Here is a 20245-nt window from a genome sequence, read left to right as displayed (position 1 = left end):
TGGGCTGTAGCTCATCTCGGGTCTTTTTTGACCCGCGCCTTCCTGAATACACAGGGTACAATTTTTCTGGAGCTTCTGCTGAAAATGGAGACTGTCCTTTTCGCGTGGCCCTGTAGGAGTCATCATCATTATCATCATCATCATACTCCTTATTCAGCCTGAAGGGACAGTCTTTGGTGTGGTCCAGCTATTCACACCATAAACCTTTCTGGTGCGGTTCCTTTTGCGGGACCACGCCGGGATACCCGTTCCTGAAAGGACATTGTTTTGTGTGACCCGGCACATTACACATAAAACACATTGTATCCCCCATTTTCTACCTTCAGGTGTATTCTTCACCTTGACCTATTGGAGGCGCTATTTCCTCAATTCTTCATACCCGACGGGGCAGACTTTACACTCAGAACTTGCTTATGGCGTTATCTTTACACAGCACAGCAATCCTTTCATACCCGACGGGGCAGACGTTACACTCAGCGATTGCCAGCTGCAAATTTCTCTTTCTTCAGAACAAAATTGTTTTTTTCTGCTTGAGTTCAGCACCATAACATATCTTCATCTACTGACCTCTTGGGTGCTATTGCATCCACACTTCACACATTCTCTGTGTGTACTGTAAGCACAACTGGTCATACACAGTGGGGCAGACTTTGCTTGCTTTTCACTTCAGTTGGGCGGCCATTTTAAATCCCAGCATTTATCTTGAAACCCACAGTTTCTGCTGCTCAGTGCCTTTTGGGCTGCCCGCATTCTCCAACCATTGTGACGCCCACACCACGGTGCAGTCTCTTTTGTCCCAATTTAAGGCTGGAAACACTATATAACGTTTAACTGCAGGGGATTTATCTACAGGGATTAAATCATATACCAGGCCCCACTGCCCCTTTAAATCAAAACAACACATACAAATAACTCCTATTCCCTTTAGGGAAAGCTAACTACGCCATAGCTTTCACCCTCACTAACTGCATGGCCAGCTAAACTGGTTCCCAAGCCAAAACATGCCCTGGCATATGCAACCATGTAACACAGTCTCTGCATTCAACAATAAAGTGTTTTTGCTCATCTGTCAGTCCTTTGGAGCAGACGTCCTCGCTTCAGCATGGTCTCTCCTCCTTTCTTCCTAGGGGAACTCAGCCCCACGTTGAGCCCAGAGAAACTCCTCTGTAGGTCCTCTGTAACCAGCTTCCGCAGCTGGGGAGCACTTCTATCTCCCCCCTTCTCTGGGGAAAACGGCCTCTCAGTCTGGCAGCTTCCTGTGTCTTTTAAAGCACTTCCTCGTTCAGTTAATTCAGACCAGGCTGATTAACTCCATTAAGAAAGATAAACACAAAAGCGCACCAAGATGAGAGATGTATAAATGTATTACCAATAAATAAAAATAGTAATCACTTACATGGATAAAATCTTTAATAATCCCCGATCGTAACGATGACTGCAGTGGTGGGGCGTCACATAAGGTATGCAGGGGCAATCACAGTCCTTAGAGGTCAGTCCCGCGCGCTGGGGCTGTCTCCGTTGTGCTTCCTATCATCCACGTGTGTGAGCGTGGTGAGAAGCGTAGCTTCTGCTAGTACACACTCAAGTGTATCGGTTGTGATCGTTTCCGATCGTTTTCTAACGTGACCAAAACAGACAGGCATCCTAAGGACACCCGCAGAGGGCTTCGATTCCTGCGCATGCGCGCTACGCTTCTCACCACGCTCACACACGTGGATGATAGGAAGCACAACGGAGACAGCCCCAGCGCGCGGGACTGACCTCTAAGGACTGTGATTGCCCCTGCATACCTTATGTGACGCCCCACCACTGCAGTCATCGTTACGATCGGGGATTATTAAAGATTTTATCCATGTAAGTGATTACTATTTTTATTTATTGGTAATACATTTATACATCTCTCATCTTGGTGCGCTTTTGTGTTTATCTTTCTTGTTGACATTTGGTATCGCCGTCGGAGCCTTCCGGTGGAATCCACTTTTGGAGGTGGGGGAAGACACCTCAAAACACGAGAGCAGCAAAAGAACCTAGAGGAATCAACATTCCAGGTTTAAAGAGCCAGAGCGCGGACTGAACTTTTTCACTACTGATTAACTCCATTAGTTAGCAGCTGCTGCTGGCTTCTCTTTGAGGAATTAACGCTCTGTGGACTGGAAAGCACACTTACTGCACTGTACCAGTATATACATATATACACTGTGATGCCGTAAAGCGCTGCGTATATTGTTGGCGCTATGTAAGTAGGTATAGATACATATATATATATATATAGTATACATATATACACTGTGATGCTGTATAGAGCTGCGTATATTGTTGGCGCTATGTAAGTAGGTATAGGTACATATATATATAGTATACATATATACACTGTGATGCTGTATAGAGCTGCGTATATTGTTGGCGCTATGTAAGTATAGATATATATATATATATGTAACCCTCCTATGGTACCCCACCCGACATGAGATTGGGGGGGTACACTCCTTCTGGTCACTCTGAGTGGTCTGGGTGCTGTGACCTGCTGGTAAACAGGAGGGCTGAGGGCTCCGCGGTGTTGTGGGGAGAACCAGGACAGGGACAGGAGGTGGTGTGGGACAGGTTACCTTGCTCTCTCTGGGTGGTGCAGTGCCTCCAGCCAGTAGGGATCCCCTGGGGTCTCCAGAGGAGAGACCCCCACTGACACTCCATTCTCCTCACACCAGGAATAGTGATACACACACACAGCAGCTTCTTTCTGTGGTTCTTTATTCAGAGCAGCATACACAGCATACAGCATAACATCATAGGCCTGATCTGGCTCTCTGCATGTCTGCTCATGGCAGCTTAACTTCCCCTCCCTCCTCACCCAGGTGGGGCAGGAGGGAGAGAACTCTTCTTGGCTTGCTATCTCTCTGAAGACTCCTGATCACTAACTGAATTTGGGAATATGTCTCAATTTGAATATCCTCAGGGAGTGTTTCTAGCTTTGAATCATTACAACTCAAAGCTGGATACCGATTGGCTCACACACACATTAGGGGGTGTTCCAACCCATATCCACCCTTTGGATTAACACATTCAAATGTTGCTTAGGTCTGCCCCTGAATATTGCTACATACTCAGAGCTGAAACTCACAAACAGGCCAACTGAAAGAATTAACCTTTCCACTGCCTGTTCTAACAGGACTGACAGAGGAAAGGCCCAGAATTAGCTATAGCTGCCGAAGGCCAGGCTATATACTCCCTCTGGTAAAACTCCAACTGTCCCGGCTTGGACTGCAGCAGGTATAACCCTTACCTTGCTGAGCAACACCTGTAAATTACATGAGCTGAAATGCAATAACTCCTATGCACTCCAGCTTGACAGAACTGACATACTCACTACTGCATGGACACAGATACATGGCAATACAGTGACTAACTAAACAGAACCATTTCTACTACAGCAGTAATAGAACACATTAATAGTAATGAGCAGGCTTCCTGATCATTCTCCCAGTATCATTAGGTAGATATGGGAACTCATAGTCCATTTTTTCACAATCCCCCCCCAATGCACAGACCCTTCCAATTGCATAACAGACATAATCATATTGTCCATAGGGAGCCACGGGGCTTCCAGGTGAAGAGGGCCTGGGGGTCAAGGGTCGCACCTTGGGACTGGTGTTGGATGGGGAATGCGGGGCAGATGACTCAGGGACTGGGGCCTCCGGTGACAAGGGGCCAGCACCAAAGTCTCTAGGGGCACGTTCAGGGCACTCTCCCCGGGAGGAGCAATGGCACAGTCCTGGGTCAAGTTCAATTGGCCCCTCCCTGTGCTCTTACATCAGCGGGCTTCAGCCAGCGCCTGGGCCTGAAGGGCCTCCCGGGACTTCTTCCACTCCCTGCATGTCAGGAGGAAAGGATCAACCGGAAGGGTATTACTCACCGGAGTGGCCTGGATCTCTCTGGAGCTCACCCGGCCGGGCGACTCAGCGGCCATGTTAGCTCCCAGTGGTGGAGTAGCAATGGTAGTCGATGCAGTCATCAGGGGTGGTGCCGGCCGGCACTTCTCCTGCTGACGCCGCAGATACAGCTCCGCAGCTTTCTGGGCTTGATCCCAGCGGGGGTCTGTAGACAGGATACACAGCTCACCGCCATGAGTAGCAGGGCAGATCCCAGCCGCATCGGGTACGTGGGAGGCATCGGCCGATACCTCTGTGGTGTAGCACCCACGCTGGCAGCGGGGATCAGATGGAAGGCACCAGCAACAGTTACTGGAACTGACAGCTCCACAGCATACTCGGGTACGGTGGAGGTAATGGTAGAGACCTCAGTGATGTCATCAGCCTCTGTGCTGCTGACAGGCTTCTCAGCACACAGGCCCAGTCTCTCATAGTGGAGCAAGCAAGGCAGCCTGGCAGACACAACCACCAGTGTTAGAAGTGGAAGTGCATCTGGCCCCTCACTTCCTGTTGCTCCGTGGAACACACTTAGCTCCTCCCCCTGGTAGATAGGATAGTCCAATCCAGAACAAGCAAAGGGGGGAGGGGTTTGAACAGTTCCCGCCCTTTCTTGCAAAATGCAGAAATCCTGCAGCACAGCACATGGCTTCCCTGGTACGGCGGGAAACGCCATTTTGAGCACAAAGAGTCCATGCGGCCCCCAGAAGAGCTGGAGCCGCCATTTTGAGAGCACAAAATACATGACATCCCTGTAGGAGCAGGAAACGCCAGATTGAACATAGTCCAGCACAGTGGGGTCTCCGTTTGCATTCAGGAGCCACAAATACATTTCTGTCCCTGTAATCTTTGAGTATCACGCACCCTGGGGTAGCATCAGGGAACGCCTCGCACAGGGACGGCAGTAACTCTTACTGCTGGGTGCACAGGGACCTACAGACATTCTCTTGTAGTCCCTGCCCCCTTACCTCTCTCTTCGTCGTGGGGTGCAGAAGGGTGGCCACACTTCCCTGGGGACGCCTCAGGTCAGTCGCCCCAACTGCAGTGCCATTAAGGGACCGCCAGCTCCCTGGTGAAGCCTCAGGGACCTGCCTCCCTTTTCTTCTTAGATGGGGTGCACAGGGGTCATAGGCGTAATCCCCAGAGTTCCCTGTCCCCCTCACTCTCCGCTGTGGGTACAGGAGGGTGGCCACACTTCCCTGGGGACGCCTCAGGTCAGTCGCCCCTGCTGCAGTGCCATTAATAGGCAGCCAGCTCCCTGGTGAAGCCTCAGGAACCGGCCCCTATTTTCTTCTTAGTAATGTAGATGGGTGCACAAAGGTCCCTATGCAATCATAGAGCAGCCTCTGTCCCCTTGAAGTGCATGTAAAGACGTACGCTCCCTGGTGCATAGCCACCAGGAATAGTCCCACAGCAAGGTCTTCTTCATTAGGGTAACCCCCTCCCTGGGGGAGCTTCAAGGAGGGGTTCCCTCACGGCAGAGTCTATGGCTGCTGTTCTGTGCTGCATACAAAGTCTTTGAAACTGCTGCATGGTCTCCTCTGTCGTTGAAAACCTGTCCCGTTGAAAAACCTGTCCTGTCCTGGGGAGCAGTCCTCATATATATATCTCTCAGCAGCGCCTCCAATTGTAACCCTCCTATGGTACCCCACCCGACATGAGATTGGGGGGGTACACTCCTTCTGGTCACTCTGAGTGGTCTGGGTGCTGTGACCTGCTGGTAAACAGGAGGGCTGAGGGCTCCGCGGTGTTGTGGGGAGAACCAGGACAGGGACAGGAGGTGGTGTGGGACAGGGTACCTTGCTCTCTCTGGGTGGTGCAGTGCCTCCAGCCAGCAGGGATCCCCTGGGGTCTCCAGAGGAGAGACCCCCACTGACACTCCATTCTCCTCACACCAGGAATAGTGATACACACACACAGCAGCTTCTTTCTGTGGTTCTTTATTCAGAGCAGCATACACAGCATACAGCAGAACATCATAGGCCTGATCTGGCTCTCTGCATGTCTGCTCATGGCAGCTTAACTTCCCCTCCCTCCTCACCCAGGTGGGGCAGGAGGGAGAGAACTCTTCTTGGCTTGCTATCTCTCTGAAAACTCCTGATCACTAACTGAATTTGGGAATATGTCTCAATTTGAATATCCTCAGGGAGTGTTTCTAGCTTTGAATCATTACAACTCAAAGCTGGATACCGATTGGCTCACACACACATCAGGGGGTGTTCCAACCCATATCCACCCTTTGGATTAACATGCTCAAATGTTGCTTAGGTCTGCCCCTGAATATTGCTACAATACTCAGAGCTGAAACGCACAAACAGGCCAACTGAAGGAATTAACCTTTCCACTGCCTGTTCTAACAGGACTGACAGAGGAAAGGCCCAGAATTAGCAATAGCTGCCGAAGGCCAGGCTATATATATATACACTGTGATGCTGTATAGAGCTGCGTATATTGTTGGCGCTATGTAAGTAGGTATATATATATATACTAGCTGAGAGCCCCGGCGTTGCCCGGGATGTTTGTGGTGTGGGTGTGGCATTTGGGTGGGGAGTGGTCCACGCGGCCCATGGCGGTGTGCGGTGGTAGTGCTGCTGTGGCTGTACTGATGGTGATTGTATCGGTGTGCTGATTTGGGAGGGTTTGGTGCTGATGTGGGGGTGCGGATGTGGGTGTGCCGATGGGGGAGGTGCGAAGGTGCCAATGTGTGGGTGCTGATGGTGTTGATGGGGGCTGGGAATGGCGGGGAGCCGAGAATGCCAGTGTGCTGGGGGGGCATGGGATACCGGTGTGCTGATGTGGTGGTGCTGGGGATAGTGTGTGTATATGTGTGTGTGTATACATTTTATGTGTGTGTGTGTGTGTGTGTATACACATGTGTGTGTGTGTATACACGTGTGTGTGTGTATACACTGTGTGTGTGTATACATGTGTGCGTATACACGTGTGTATACACGTGTATACATGTTTGTGTGTGTGTGTATACATGTTTGTGTGTATACATTGTATGTGTGTGTGTATAAGTGTGTGTGTGTATACGTGTGTGTGTGTGTGTGTGTGTGTATACGTGTGTGTATACATGTGTGTGTGTATACATGTGTGTATACATTATGTGTGTGTATACCTGTGTGTGTACACTGTATACGTGTGTGAGTGTATACGTGTGTGTATGTCTCCATATGTGTGTGTGTATGTCTCCATGTGTGTGTGTGTACGTGTCCATGTGTGTGTGTGTACGTGTCCATGTGTGTGTGTGTGTGTCTACGTGTCCATGTGTGTGTGTGTGTCTACGTGTACATGTGTGTGTCTACGTGTACGTGTGTGTGTCTACGTGCGTGTGTACGTGTGTGTACGTGTGTGTGTGTGTGTGTGTGTCTGTGTTTGTGTATACGTGTGTGTGTTTGTGTATACGTGTGTGTGTGTGTCTACGTGTGTGTGTGTGTGTCTACGTGTATGTGTGTGTCTACGTGTGTGTGTGTGTGTGTCTACGTGTGTAGGGGGGGAAGGGGGGGGGGTGGTGGGAAGGGAGGGGGGGTGGTGGGAAGGGGGGGGGAGGTGGTGGGAAGGGGGGGGGGTGGTGAGAAGGGGGGGGAGGTGGTGGGAAGGGGGGGGAGGTGGTGGGAAGGGGGGGGGGAGGTGGTGGGAAGGGGGGGGGAGGTGGTGGGAAGGGGGGGGAGGTGGTGGGAAGGGGGGGAAGGGGGGGGGAGGTGGTGTGAAGGTGGGGGGAGGTGGTGTGAAGGTGGGGGGAGGTGGTGAGGAGGGGGGAGGTGGTGGGAGGTTGTAAAGGGGGAGTGAAGGGAAGGTGGGGGTGGAGGGGGGTGAAGGTGGGGGTGGGGGGGGTGAAGGTGGGGGTGGAGGGGAGGTGAAGGGGGGGGTGGAGGGGAGGTGAAGGGGGGGTGGAGGGGAGGTGAGGGGAGGTGAAGGCCGCTCACTCACTCGTCCGGCCGCTACCACGTGGATCTGAGGCGGGAGGCCCGGGCCGCGCTTCCCCTCTCCGGTAGCGGCGCACGTGAGGGGGAGTGCAGGAGGCCCGGGCCGCGCTTCCCCTCTCCCGTAGCGGCGCACGTGAGGGGGAGTGCAGGAGGCCCGGTCCGCGCTTCCCCTCTCCGGTAGCGGCGCACGTGAGGGGGAGAGCAGGAGGCCCGGTCCGCGCTTCCCCTCTCCGGTAGCGGCGCACGTGAGGGGGAGTGCAGGAGGCCCGGTCCGCGCTTCCCCTCTCCGGTAGCGGCGCACGTGAGGGGGAGTGCAGGAGGCCCGGTCCGCGCTTCCCCTCTCCGGTAGCGGCGCACGTGAGGGGGAGTGCAGGAGGCCCGGTCCGCGCTTCCCCTCTCCCGTAGCGGCGCACGTGAGGGGGAGAGCAGGAGGCCCGGGCCGCGCTTCCCCTCTCCGGGAGCGGCGCACGTGAGGGGGAGAGCAGGAGGCCCGGGCCGCGCCGCGAGGGAGGAGGAGGCTGTAGTTTGCTGCTCTCCGCGGCGCACGGTGAGGGTGATGGTGCGGCTGGGGATGTTGCAGAGCGTGGGGATTTGGGTGAGGTGGGGAGGGGGGAGAGAGTGAGGGGCACGGGGAGAGGAGGGGGGGGTGGTGTGTGTGTGTGTGTGTGTGTCCCTGTGTGTGTGTCCCTGTGTGTGTGTGTGTGTGTCCCTGTGTGTGTGTGTGTGTGTGTGTGTGTGTGTGTGTGTGTGTGTGTGTGTGTGTGTGTGTGTGTCCCTGTGTGTGTGTGTGTGTGTGTGTGTGTGTGTGTGTGTGTGTGTGTGTGTGTGTGTGTGTGTGTGTGTGTGTGTGTGTGTCTGTGTGTCCTTTGGCCCGTCACTCCGCCTCAGGCCAATGAGAGGTGTGCGGGGGCGGGCAGGCCAAGGGACCAATGAGATTGCCGCTAGGGACGCAGACATACAGTGAACTCAGAAATATATAGTAGATATATATATATAGTATACATATATACACTGTGATGCTGTAAAGCGCTGCGTATATTGTTAGCGCTATGTAAGTAGGTATATATATATATATATATATAGTATACATATATACACTGTGATTCTGTAAAGCGCTGCGTATATTGTTAGCGCTATGTAAGTAGGTATATATATATATATATATATAGTATACATATATACACTGTGATGCTGTAAAGCGCTGCGTATATTGTTAGCGCTATGTAAGTAGGTATATATATATATAGTATACATATATACACTGTGATGCTGTAAAGCGCTGCGTATATTGTTGGCGCTATGTAAGTAAGTATAGATATATATAGTATACATATATACACTGTGATGCTGTATAGAGCTGCGTATATTGTTGGCGCTATGTAAGTAGGTACTGTATAGGTACATATATATATATATATAGTATACATATATACACTGTGATGTTTGTCTCTTCTTTCAAAGGTCATCGTGGCCGGATGTGTCACCGTCGCTGTAGACATGAAGGAGACTATAACCCTGGTAATATAATGGGGGGGCAGAGGGGGCAGTGGGATATACACAGCCTGTGATGGAGGGCAGAGGGATATACAGAGCCTGTGATGGGGGCAGAGGGGGGCAGAGGGATATACAGAGCCTGTGAGGGGGGCAGAGGGGGGCAGTGGGATATACACAGCCTGTGATGGGGGCAGAGGGATATACACAGCCTGTGATGGGGGCAGAGGGGGGCAGTGGGATATACACAGCCTGTGAGGGGGGCAGAGGGGGGCAGTGGGATATACACAGCCTGTGATGGGGGCAGAGGGATATACACAGCCTGTGATGGGGGCAGAGGGGGGCAGTGGGATATACACAGCCTGTGATGGGGGCAGAGGGGGGCAGTGGGATATACACTGCCTGTGAGGGGGGCAGAGGGGGGCAGTGGGATATAAACAGACTGTGATGGGGGGCAGAGGGGGGCAGTGGGATATACACAGCCTGTGAGGGGGGCAGTGGGATATTCGCAGCCTGTGATGGGGGCAGAGGGGGCAGTGGGATATACACAGCCTGTGATGGAGCAGAGGGGGCAGTGGGATATACACAGCCTGTGATGGGAGCAGAGGGGGGCAGTGGGATATACACAGCCTGTGATGGAGCAGAGGGGGGCAGTGGGATATACGCAGCCTGTGATGGAGCAGAGGGGGCAGTGGGATATACGCAGCCTGTGATGGGGCAGAGGGGGCAGTGGGATATACACAGCCTGTGATGGGGCAGAGGGGGCAGTGGGATATACGCAGCCTGTGATGGAGCAGAGGGGGGCAGTTGGATATACGCAGCCTGTGATGGAGCAGAGGGGGGCAGTTGGATATACGCAGCCTGTGATGGAGCAGAGGGGGCAGTGGGATATACGCAGCCTGTGATGGAGCAGAGGGGGGCAGTTGGATATACACAGCCTGTGATGGGGCAGAGGGGGCAGTGGGATATACACAGCCTGTGATGGGGAGCAGAGGGGGGCAGTGGGATATACACAGCCTGTGATGGGAGAAGAGGGGGGCAGTGGGATATACAGTACACAGCCTGTGATGGGGGCAGAGGGGGCAGTGGGATATACACAGCCTGTGATGGGGGCAGAGGGGGGCAGTGGGATATACACAGCCTGTGATGGGGGCAGAGGGGGGCAGTGGGATATACACAGCCTGTGATGGGGCAGAGGGGGCAGTGGGATATACACAGCCTGTGATGGGGGCAGAGGGGGGCAGTGGGATATACACAGCCTGTGATGGGGGCAGAGGGGGCAGTGGGATATACACAGACTGTGATGGGGGGCAGAGGGGGGCAGTGGGATATACACTGCCTGTGATGGGGGCAGAGGGGGGCAGTGGGATATACACAGCCTGTGATGGGGCAGAGGGGGCAGTGGGATATTTGCAGCCTGTGATGGAGCAGAGGGGGCAGTGGGATATACACAGCCTGTGATGGGAGCAGAGGGGGGCAGTGGGATATACGCAGCCTGTGATGGAGCAGAGGGGGCAGTGGGATATACACAGCCTGTGATGAAGCAGAGGGGGCAGTGGGATATACACAGCCTGTGATGGGAGCAGAGGGGGGCAGTGGGATATACACAGCCTGTGATGGGGCAGAGGGGGCAGTGGGATATACGCAGCCTGTGATGGGGAGCAGAGAAGGGCAGTGGGATATACACAGCCTGTGATGGGGGCAGAGGGGGACAGTGGGATATACACAGCCTGTGATGGAGCAGAGGGGGCAGTGGGATATACACAGCCTGTGATGGGGCAGAGGGGGCAGTGGGATATACACAGCCTGTGATGGGGAGCAGAGGGGGGCAGTGGGTTTATACACAGCCTGTGATGGGGGGCAGAGGGGGGAAGTGGGATATACGCAGCCTGTGATGGGGAGCAGAGGGGGGCAGTGGGTTTATACACAGCCTGTGATGGGGGGCAGAGGGGGGAAGTGGGATATACGCAGCCTGTGATGGGGGCAGAGGGGGGCAGTGGGATATACACAGCCTGTGATGGGGCAGAGGGGGCAGTGGGATATACGCAGCCTGTGATGGGAGCAGAGGGGGGCAGTGGGATATACACAGCCTGTGATGGGGCAGAGGGGGCAGTGGGATATACACAGCCTGTGATGAGAGCAGAGGGGGGCAGTGGGATATACGCAGCCTGTGATGGGGCAGAGGGGGCAGTGGGATATACACAGCCTGTGATGGGAGCAGAGGGGGACAGTGGGTTTATACACAGCCTGTGATGGGGGGCAGAGGGGGGCAGTGGGATATACGCAGCCTGTGATGGGGGCAGAGGGGGGCAGTGGGATATACACAGCCTGTGATGGGGCAGAGGAGGGCAGTGGGATATACGCAGCCTGTGATGGGGGACAGAGGGGGGCAGAGGGAGGCAGTGGGATATACACTATCTGTGATGGTGGCTGATGGGGAACAGGTTTTGGAGTTACATTTTCCAAAGTTTTCTTAGAAGGTCCCTGTGCGGGAGAGGGGGGGGGGGCAGTGGGATATACACAGCCTGTGATGGGGGCAGAGGGGGGCAGTGGGATATACGCAGCCTGTGATGGGGAGCAGAGGGGGGCAGTGGGATATACGCAGCCTGTGATGGGGAGCAGAGGGGGGCAGTGGGTTTATACACAGCCTGTGATGGGGGGCAGAGGGGGGCAGTGGGATATACACAGCCTGTGATGGTGGCTGATGGGGGCAGAGGGGAACAGGTTTGGGAGTTACATTTTCCAAAGTTTTCTTAGAAGGTGCCTGTGCGGGAGAGGGGGGGGGGCAGAAAGAGGAACACAGGACAGAGGAGGGTGGAAAGTGGCAGAAGGGCGGGGGGAGGGGGCAGGGAGAAGGAGACTTGCAAATGAGCATGTTTCCCCGTACCCAGCACCGTACCCCGCACCGTACCCCGCACCGTACCCCGCACCGTACCCCGCACCCAGCACCGTACCCCGCACCCAGCACCGTACCCCGCACCGTACCCCGCACCCAGCACCGTACCCCGCACTGTACCCCGCACCCAGCACCGTACCCGCACCCAGCACCGTACCCCGCACCCAGCACCGTACCCCGCACCCAGCACCGTACCCCGCACCAAGCACCGTACCCCGCACCCAGCACCGTACCCCGCACCCAGCACCGTACCCGCACCCAGCACCGTACCCGCACCCAGCACCGTACCCGCACCCAGCACCGTACCCCGCATCCAGCACCGTACCCCGCACCCAGCACCGTACCCCGCACCGTACCCAGCACCGTACCCCGCACCCAGCACCGTACCCCGCACCCAGCACCGTACCCCGCACCCAGCACCGTACCCCGCACCCAGCACCGTACCCCGCACCCAGCACCGTACCCCGCACCCAGCACCGTACCCCGCACCCAGCACCGTACCCCGCACCCAGCACCGTACCCAGCACCGTACCCCGCACCCAGCACCGTACCCCGCACCCAGCACTGCACCCCGCACCCAGCACCGTACCCCGCACCCAGCACCGTACCCCGCACCCAGCACCGTACCCCGCACCCAGCACCGTACCCCGCACCGTACCCCGCACCGTACCCCGCACCCAGCACCGTACCCCGCACCCAGCACCGTACCCCGCACCGTACCCCGCACCCAGCACCGTACCCCGCACTGTACCCCGCACCCAGCACCGTACCCGCACCCAGCACCGTACCCCGTACCCAGCACCGTACCCCGCACCCAGCACCGTACCCCGCACCCAGCACCGTACCCGCACCCAGCACCGTACCCGCACCCAGCACCGTACCCCGCATCCAGCACCGTACCCCGCACCCAGCACCGTACCCCGCACCGTACCCAGCACCGTACCCCGCACCCAGCACCGTACCCCGCACCCAGCACCGTACCCCGCACCCAGCACCGTACCCCGCACCCAGCACCGTACCCCGCACCCAGCACCGTACCCCGCACCCAGCACCGTACCCCATACCCAGCACCGTACCCCGCACCGCACCCAGCACCGCACCCAGCACCGCACCCCGCACCCAGCACCGTACCCCGCACCCAGCACCGTACCCCGCACCCAGCACCGTACCCCGCACCCAGCACCGTACCCCATACCCAGCACCGTACCCCGCACCGTACCCCGTACCCCGCACCGTACCCCGCACCGTACCCCGTACCCCGCACCCCGCACCGTATTCCGTACCCTGCACCGTACCCCATACCCAGCACCGTACCCCGCCCCGTACCCCGCACCATACCCCGCACCCCGCACCATACCCCGCACCGTACCCCGTACCCCGCACCGTACCCCGCACCCAGCACCGTACCCAGCACCCAGCACCGCACACCGCACCGCACCCCGCACCCAGCACCCAGCACCGCACCGCACCCCGCACCCAGCACCCAGCACCGCACCCAGCACCGTACCCCGCACCGTACCCCGTACCCCGCACCGTACCCCGCACCCAGCACCGTACCCAGCACCCAGCACCGCACCCCGCACCCAGCACCGCACCCCGCACCATACCCCGCACCCAGCACCGTACCCCGCACCGTACCCCGCACCCAGCACCGTACCCCGCACCCAGCACCGTACCCCGCACCGTACCCCGCACCCAGCACCCAGCACCGTACCCAGCACCCAGCACCGTACCCCGCACCCAGCACCGTACCCCGCACCCAGCACCGTACCCGCACCCAGCACCGTACCCCGCACCCAGCACCGTACCCCGCACCCAGCACCGTACCCAGCACCGTACCCCGTACCCCGTACCCAGCACCGTACCCCGCACCGTACCCCGTACCCCATACCGTACCCCGCACCCCGCACCGTACCCCGCACCCCGTACCGCACCCAGCACCGTACCCCGCACCGTACCCCGCACCGTACCCCGCACCGTACCCCGCACCGTACCCCGCACCGTACCCCGCACCCAGCACCGTACCCCGCACCCAGCACCGTACCCCGCACCCCGCACCGTACCCCGCACCGTACCCCGCACCCCGCACTGTACCCCGCACCCCGCACCGTACCCCGCACCCCGCACCGTACCCAGCACCGTACCCCGCACCCAGCACCGTACCCCGCACCTTACCCCGCACCCAGCACCGTACCCCGCACCCAGCACCGTACCCCGCACCATACCCCGCACCCCGCACCGTACCCCGCACCCAGCACCGTACCCCGCACCCAGCACCGTACCCCGCACCCAGCACTGTACCCCGCACCGTACCCCGCACCGTACCCCGCACCCCGCACCGTACCCCGCACCCCGCACTGTACCCCGCACCCAGCACCGTACCCCGCACCCAGCACCGTACCCCGCACCGTACCCCGCACCCAGCACCGTACCCCGCACCCAGCACCGTACCCCGCACCCAGCACTGTACCCCACACCGTACCCCGCACCCCGCACTGTACCCCGCACCCCGCACCGTACCCAGCACCGTACCCCGCACCCAGCACCGTACCCCGCACCTTACCCCGCACCCAGCACCGTACCCCGCACCCAGCACCGTACCCCGCACCCAGCACCGTACCCCGCACCATACCCCGCACCCAGCACCGTACCCCGCACCCAGCACCGTACCCCGCACCATACCCCGCACCCCGCACCGTACCCCGCACCCAGCACCGTACCCCGCACCCAGCACCGTACCCCGCACCCAGCACTGTACCCCGCACCGTACCCCGCACCCCGCACCCCGCACCGTACCCCGCACCCCGCACTGTACCCCGCACCCAGCACCGTACCCCGCACCCAGCACCGTACCCCGCACCGTACCCCGCACCCAGCACCGTACCCCGCACCCAGCACCGTACCCCGCACCGTACCCCGCACCCAGCACCGTACCCCGCACCCAGCACCGTACCCCGCACCCAGCACTGTACCCCACACCGTACCCCGCACCCAGCACCGTACCCCGCACCGTACCCCGCACCCAGCACCGTACCCCGCACCGTACCCCACACCATACCCCGCACCCCGCACCATACCCCGCACCCAGCACCGTACCCCGCACCCAGCACCGTACCCCGCACCCAGCACCGTACCCCGCACCCAGCACCGTACCCCGCACCGTACCCCGCACCCAGCACCGTACCCCGCACCGTACCCCACACCATACCCCGCACCCCGCACCATACCCCGCACCCAGCACCGTACCCCGCACCCAGCACCGTACCCCGCACCCAGCACCGTACCCCGCACCCAGCACCGTACCCCGCACCGTACCCCGCACCCAGCACCGTACCCCGCACCGTACACCGCACCCCACCCCGCACCGTACCCCGCACCGTACCCCGCACCCTGCACCGTACCCCGCACCCAGCACCGTAACCCCGCACCCAGCACCGTACCCCGCACCCAGTACCGTACCCCACACCTTACCCCGCACCCAGCACCGCACCCCGCACCCCGCACCCAGCACCGTAACCCCGCACCCAGCACTGTACCCCGCACCCAGCACCGTACCCCGCACCCAGCACCGTACCCCGCACCCAGCACCGTACCCCGCACCCAGCACCGTACCCCGCACGGCACCCAGCACCGTACCCAGCACCGTACCCAGCACCCCGCACCCAGTACTGTACCCCGCACGGTACCCCGCACCCAGCACTGCACCCCGCACCCAGCACCGTACCCCGCACCCAGCACCGTACCCCGCACCGCACCCCGCACCCAGCACCGTACCCAGCACCGTACCCCGCACCCAGCACCGTGCCCCGCACCCAGCACCGTACCCCGCACCGTACCCCGTACCCAGCACCGTACCCCGCACTGCACCCCGCACCGTACCCCGCACCGCACCCCGCACCCAGCACCGTACCCCGCACCCAGCACCGTACCCCGCACCCAGCACCGTACCCCGCACCGCACCCCGCACCCAGCACCGTACCCCGTACCCAGCACCGTACCGCACACCGCACCCAGCACCGTACCCCGCACCGCACCCCGCACCCAGCACCGTACCCCGTACCCAGCACCGTACCGTACCCCGCACCCAGCACCGTACCCCGCACGGTACCCCGCACCGTACACACACACGTATGATGTATATATATTTTGCAGGTACGAGCCTGCCTGGGCTGTCATGTGACCAACGCGGTGCTCGGAGGGGTGGGGCTTATCCTGCTTGCGGTTCAGCTTTATATAGAGACGGAGTCGTGCTGGGTACAGCTGCCCGAGCCGTACAGGAACGAGTGCGTGTCCATCTCTTCCGGCCAGCTTGAGCCCCAGCCCCAGCCCGAGGAGCACTACTACCACTACACTGAACACAACTACACCGCGGTGAGCACGGCGGCCTCTCACTGCGAAACGCGCGCACGGCTATCTCACTGCGAAACGCGCGCACGGCTATCTCACTGCGAAACGCGCGCACGGCTATCTCACTGCGAAACGCGCGCACGGCTAACTCTCACTGCGAAACGCGCGCACGGCTAACTCTCACTGCGAAACGCGCGCACGGCTATCTCTCACTGCGAAACGCGCGCACGGCTATCTCACTGCGAAACGCGTGCACGGCTATCTCTCACTGCGAAACGCTGCGCACGGCTAACTCTCACTGCGAAACGCGCGCACGGCTATCTCTCACTGCGAAACTCGCGCACGGCTATCTCACTGCGAAACGCGTGCACGGCTATCTCTCACTGCGAAACGCGCGCACGGCTAACTCTCACTGCGAAATGCGCGCACGGCTATCTCTCACTGCGAAACGCGCGCACGGCTATCTCTCACTGCGAAACGCGCGCACGGCTATCTCTCACTGCGAAACGCGCGCACTGCTATCTCACTGCGAAACGCGCGCACGGCTATCTCACTCCGAAACGCGCGCACGGCTATATCACTGCGAAACGCGCGCACGGCTATATCACTGCGAAACGCGCGCGCGCTATCTCTCACTGCGAGACGCGCGCGCGGCTATTTCTCACTGCGAGACGCGCGCGCGGCTATCTCTCACTGCGAGACACAGCGCGCGGCTATTTCTCACTGCGAGACGCGCGCGCGGCTATCTCTCACTGCGAGACACGCTCGGCTATCTCTCACTGCGAGACGCGCGCGCGCGGCTATCTCACTGCGAAACGCGCGCGCGGCTATCTCTCACTGCAAGACGCGCGCGCGACTATCTCTCACTGCGAGACGCGCCCGCGATTATCTCTCACTGCGAAACGCGCGCACGGCTATCTCTCACTGCGAAACGCGCGCACGGCTATCTCTCACTGCGAAACGCGCGCACGGCTATCTCTCACTGCGAAACGCGTGCACGGCTATCTCTCACTGCGAAACGCGCGCACGGCTATCTCACTGCGAAACGCGCGCACGGCTATATCACTGCGAAACGCGTGCACGGCTATCTCTCACTGCGAAACGCGCGCACGGCTATCTCTCACTGCGAAACGCGCGCACGGCTATATCACTGCGAAACACGTGCACGGCTATCTCTCACTGCGAAACGCTGTGCACGGCTATCTCTCACTGCGAAACGCGCGCACGGCTATCTCACTGCGAAATGCGCGCACGTCTATCTCACTGCGAAACTCGCGCACGGCTAACTCTCACTGCGAAACGCGCGCACGGCTATCTCACTGCGAAACGCGCGCGCGGCTATCTCTCACTGCGAGACGCGCGCGCGGCTATCTCTCACTGCGAGACGCGTGTACGCCTATCTCTCACTGCGAAACGCGCGCACGGCTATCTCACTGTGAAACGCGCGCACTGCTATCTCACTGTGAATCGTGCGCACGGCTCACTGCGAAACACGCGCGCGCGGCTATCTCTCACTGCGAGACGCGCGCGGCTATCTCTCACTGCGAGACGCGCGCGGCTATCTCTCACTGCGAGACGCGCGCGGCTATCTCTCACTGCGAGACGCGCGCGCGGCTATCTCTCACTGCGAGACGCGCGCGCGGCTATCTCTCACGGCGAGACGCGCGCGCGGCTATCTCTCACGCGTTTCGCAGTGAGAGATAGTCGTGCGCGCGTCTCGCAGTGAGAGATAGCCGCGCGCGCGTTTCGCAGTGAGATAGCCGCGCGCGCGGCTATCTCTCACTGCGAGACGCGCGCACGACTATCTCTCACTGCGAAACGCGCGCACGGCTATATCACTGCGAAACACATGCACGGCTATCTCTCACTGCGAAACGCGTGCACGGCTATCTCTCACTGCGAAACGCGCGCACGGCTATCTCACTGCGAAATGCGCGCACGGCTATCTCACTGCGAAACGCGCGCACGGCTAACTCTCACTGCGAAACGCGCGCACGGCTATCTCACTGCGAAACGCGCGCGCGGCTATCTCTCACTGCGAGACGCGCGCGCGGCTATCTCTCACTGCGAGACGCGCGTACGCCTATCTCTCACTGCGAAACGCGCGCACGGCTATCTCACTGTGAAACGCGCGCACTGCTATCTCACTGTGAATCGCGCGCACGGCTCACTGCGAAACACGCGCGCGCGGCTATCTCTCACTGCGAGACGCGCGCGGCTATCTCTCACTGCGAGACGCGCGCGGCTATCTCTCACTGCGAGACGCGCGCGGCTATCTCTCACTGCGAGACGCTGCGCGCGGCTATCTCTCACTGCGAGACGCGCGCGCGGCTATCTCTCACGGCGAGACGCGCGCGCGGCTATCTCTCACGCGTTTCGCAGTGAGAGATAGTCGTGCGCGCGTCTCGCAGTGAGAGATAGCCGCGCGCGCGTTTCGCAGTGAGATAGCCGCGCGCGCGGCTATCTCTCACTGCGAGACGCGCGCACGGCTATCTCTCACTGCGAAACGCGCGGACGGCTATCTCACTGCGAAACGCACGCACGGCTATCTCTCACTGCGAAACGCGCGCACGGCTATCTCACTGCGAAACGCGTGCACGGCTATCTCTCACTGCGAAACGCGTGCACGGCTATCTCTCACTGCGAGACGCGCGTACGCCTATCTCACTGCGAAACGCGCGCATGGCTATCTCACTGTGAAACGCGCGCACTGCTATCTCACTGTGAATCGCGCGCACGGCTCACTGCGAAACACGTGCATGGCTATCACTGCAAAACGCGTCACTGCGAAACGCGCGCACGGCTATCTCTCACTGCGAGATGCGCGCGCGGCTATCTCTCACTGCCAGACGCGCGCGCGGCTATCTCTCACTGCGAGACGCGCGCACGACTATCTCTCACTGCGAAACGCGCGGACGGCTATCTCACTGCGAAACGCACGCACGGCTATCTCTCACTGCGAAACGCGCGCACGGCTATCTCACTGCGAAACGCGTGCACGGCTATCTCTCACTGCGAAACGCGTGCACGGCTATCTCTCACTGCGAGACGCGCGTACGCCTATCTCACTGCGAAACGCGCGCATGGCTATCTCACTGTGAAACGCGCGCACTGCTATCTCACTGTGAATCGCGCGCACGGCTCACTGCGAAACACGTGCATAGCTATCACTGCAAAACGCGTCACTGCGAAACGCGCGCACGGCTATCTCTCACTGCGAGATGCACGCGCGGCTATCTCTCACTGCCAGACGCGCGCGCGGCTATCTCTCACTGCCAGACGCGCGCGCGGCTATCTCTCACTGCGAGACGCGCGGCTATCTCTCACTGCGAGACGCACGGCTATCTCTCACTGCGAGACGCGCGGCTATCTCTCACTGCGAGACGCGCGCGCGGCTATCTCTCACTGCGAGACGCGCGCGCGGCTATCTCTCACGGCGAGACGCGCGCACGGCTATCTCACTGCGAAACGCGTGCACGGCTATCTCTCACTGCGAAACGCGTGCACGGCTATCTCTCACTGCGAGACGCGCGTACGCCTATCTCACTGCGAAACGCGCGCACGGCTATCTCACTGCGAAACACGTGCATGGCTATCACTGCAAAACGCGTCACTGCGAACGCGCGCACGGCTATCTCTCACTGCGAGACGCGCGCGCG

General features: G+C 59.4%; 1 protein-coding gene across 1 annotated transcript in view; it reads left to right on the top strand.

Annotated features, from left to right (window-relative positions):
- Positions 1–20245, top strand: part of LOC142486060 (membrane-spanning 4-domains subfamily A member 4A-like) — a 55807-nt gene that overhangs the window by 27966 nt on the left and 7596 nt on the right. The window contains exons 3-4 of the mRNA XM_075584728.1: positions 9314–9370; positions 16392–16610. Of these exons, the coding sequence (XP_075440843.1) occupies positions 9314–9370; positions 16392–16610 (276 nt within the window). The remainder of the gene's footprint in view (positions 1–9313; positions 9371–16391; positions 16611–20245) is intronic.

The sequence above is a fragment of the Ascaphus truei genome, unplaced genomic scaffold (assembly GCF_040206685.1).
Source record: "Ascaphus truei isolate aAscTru1 unplaced genomic scaffold, aAscTru1.hap1 HAP1_SCAFFOLD_722, whole genome shotgun sequence".
Taxonomy (NCBI): domain Eukaryota; kingdom Metazoa; phylum Chordata; class Amphibia; order Anura; family Ascaphidae; genus Ascaphus; species Ascaphus truei.
This window is presented reverse-complemented; position numbering and strand designations above follow the sequence as displayed.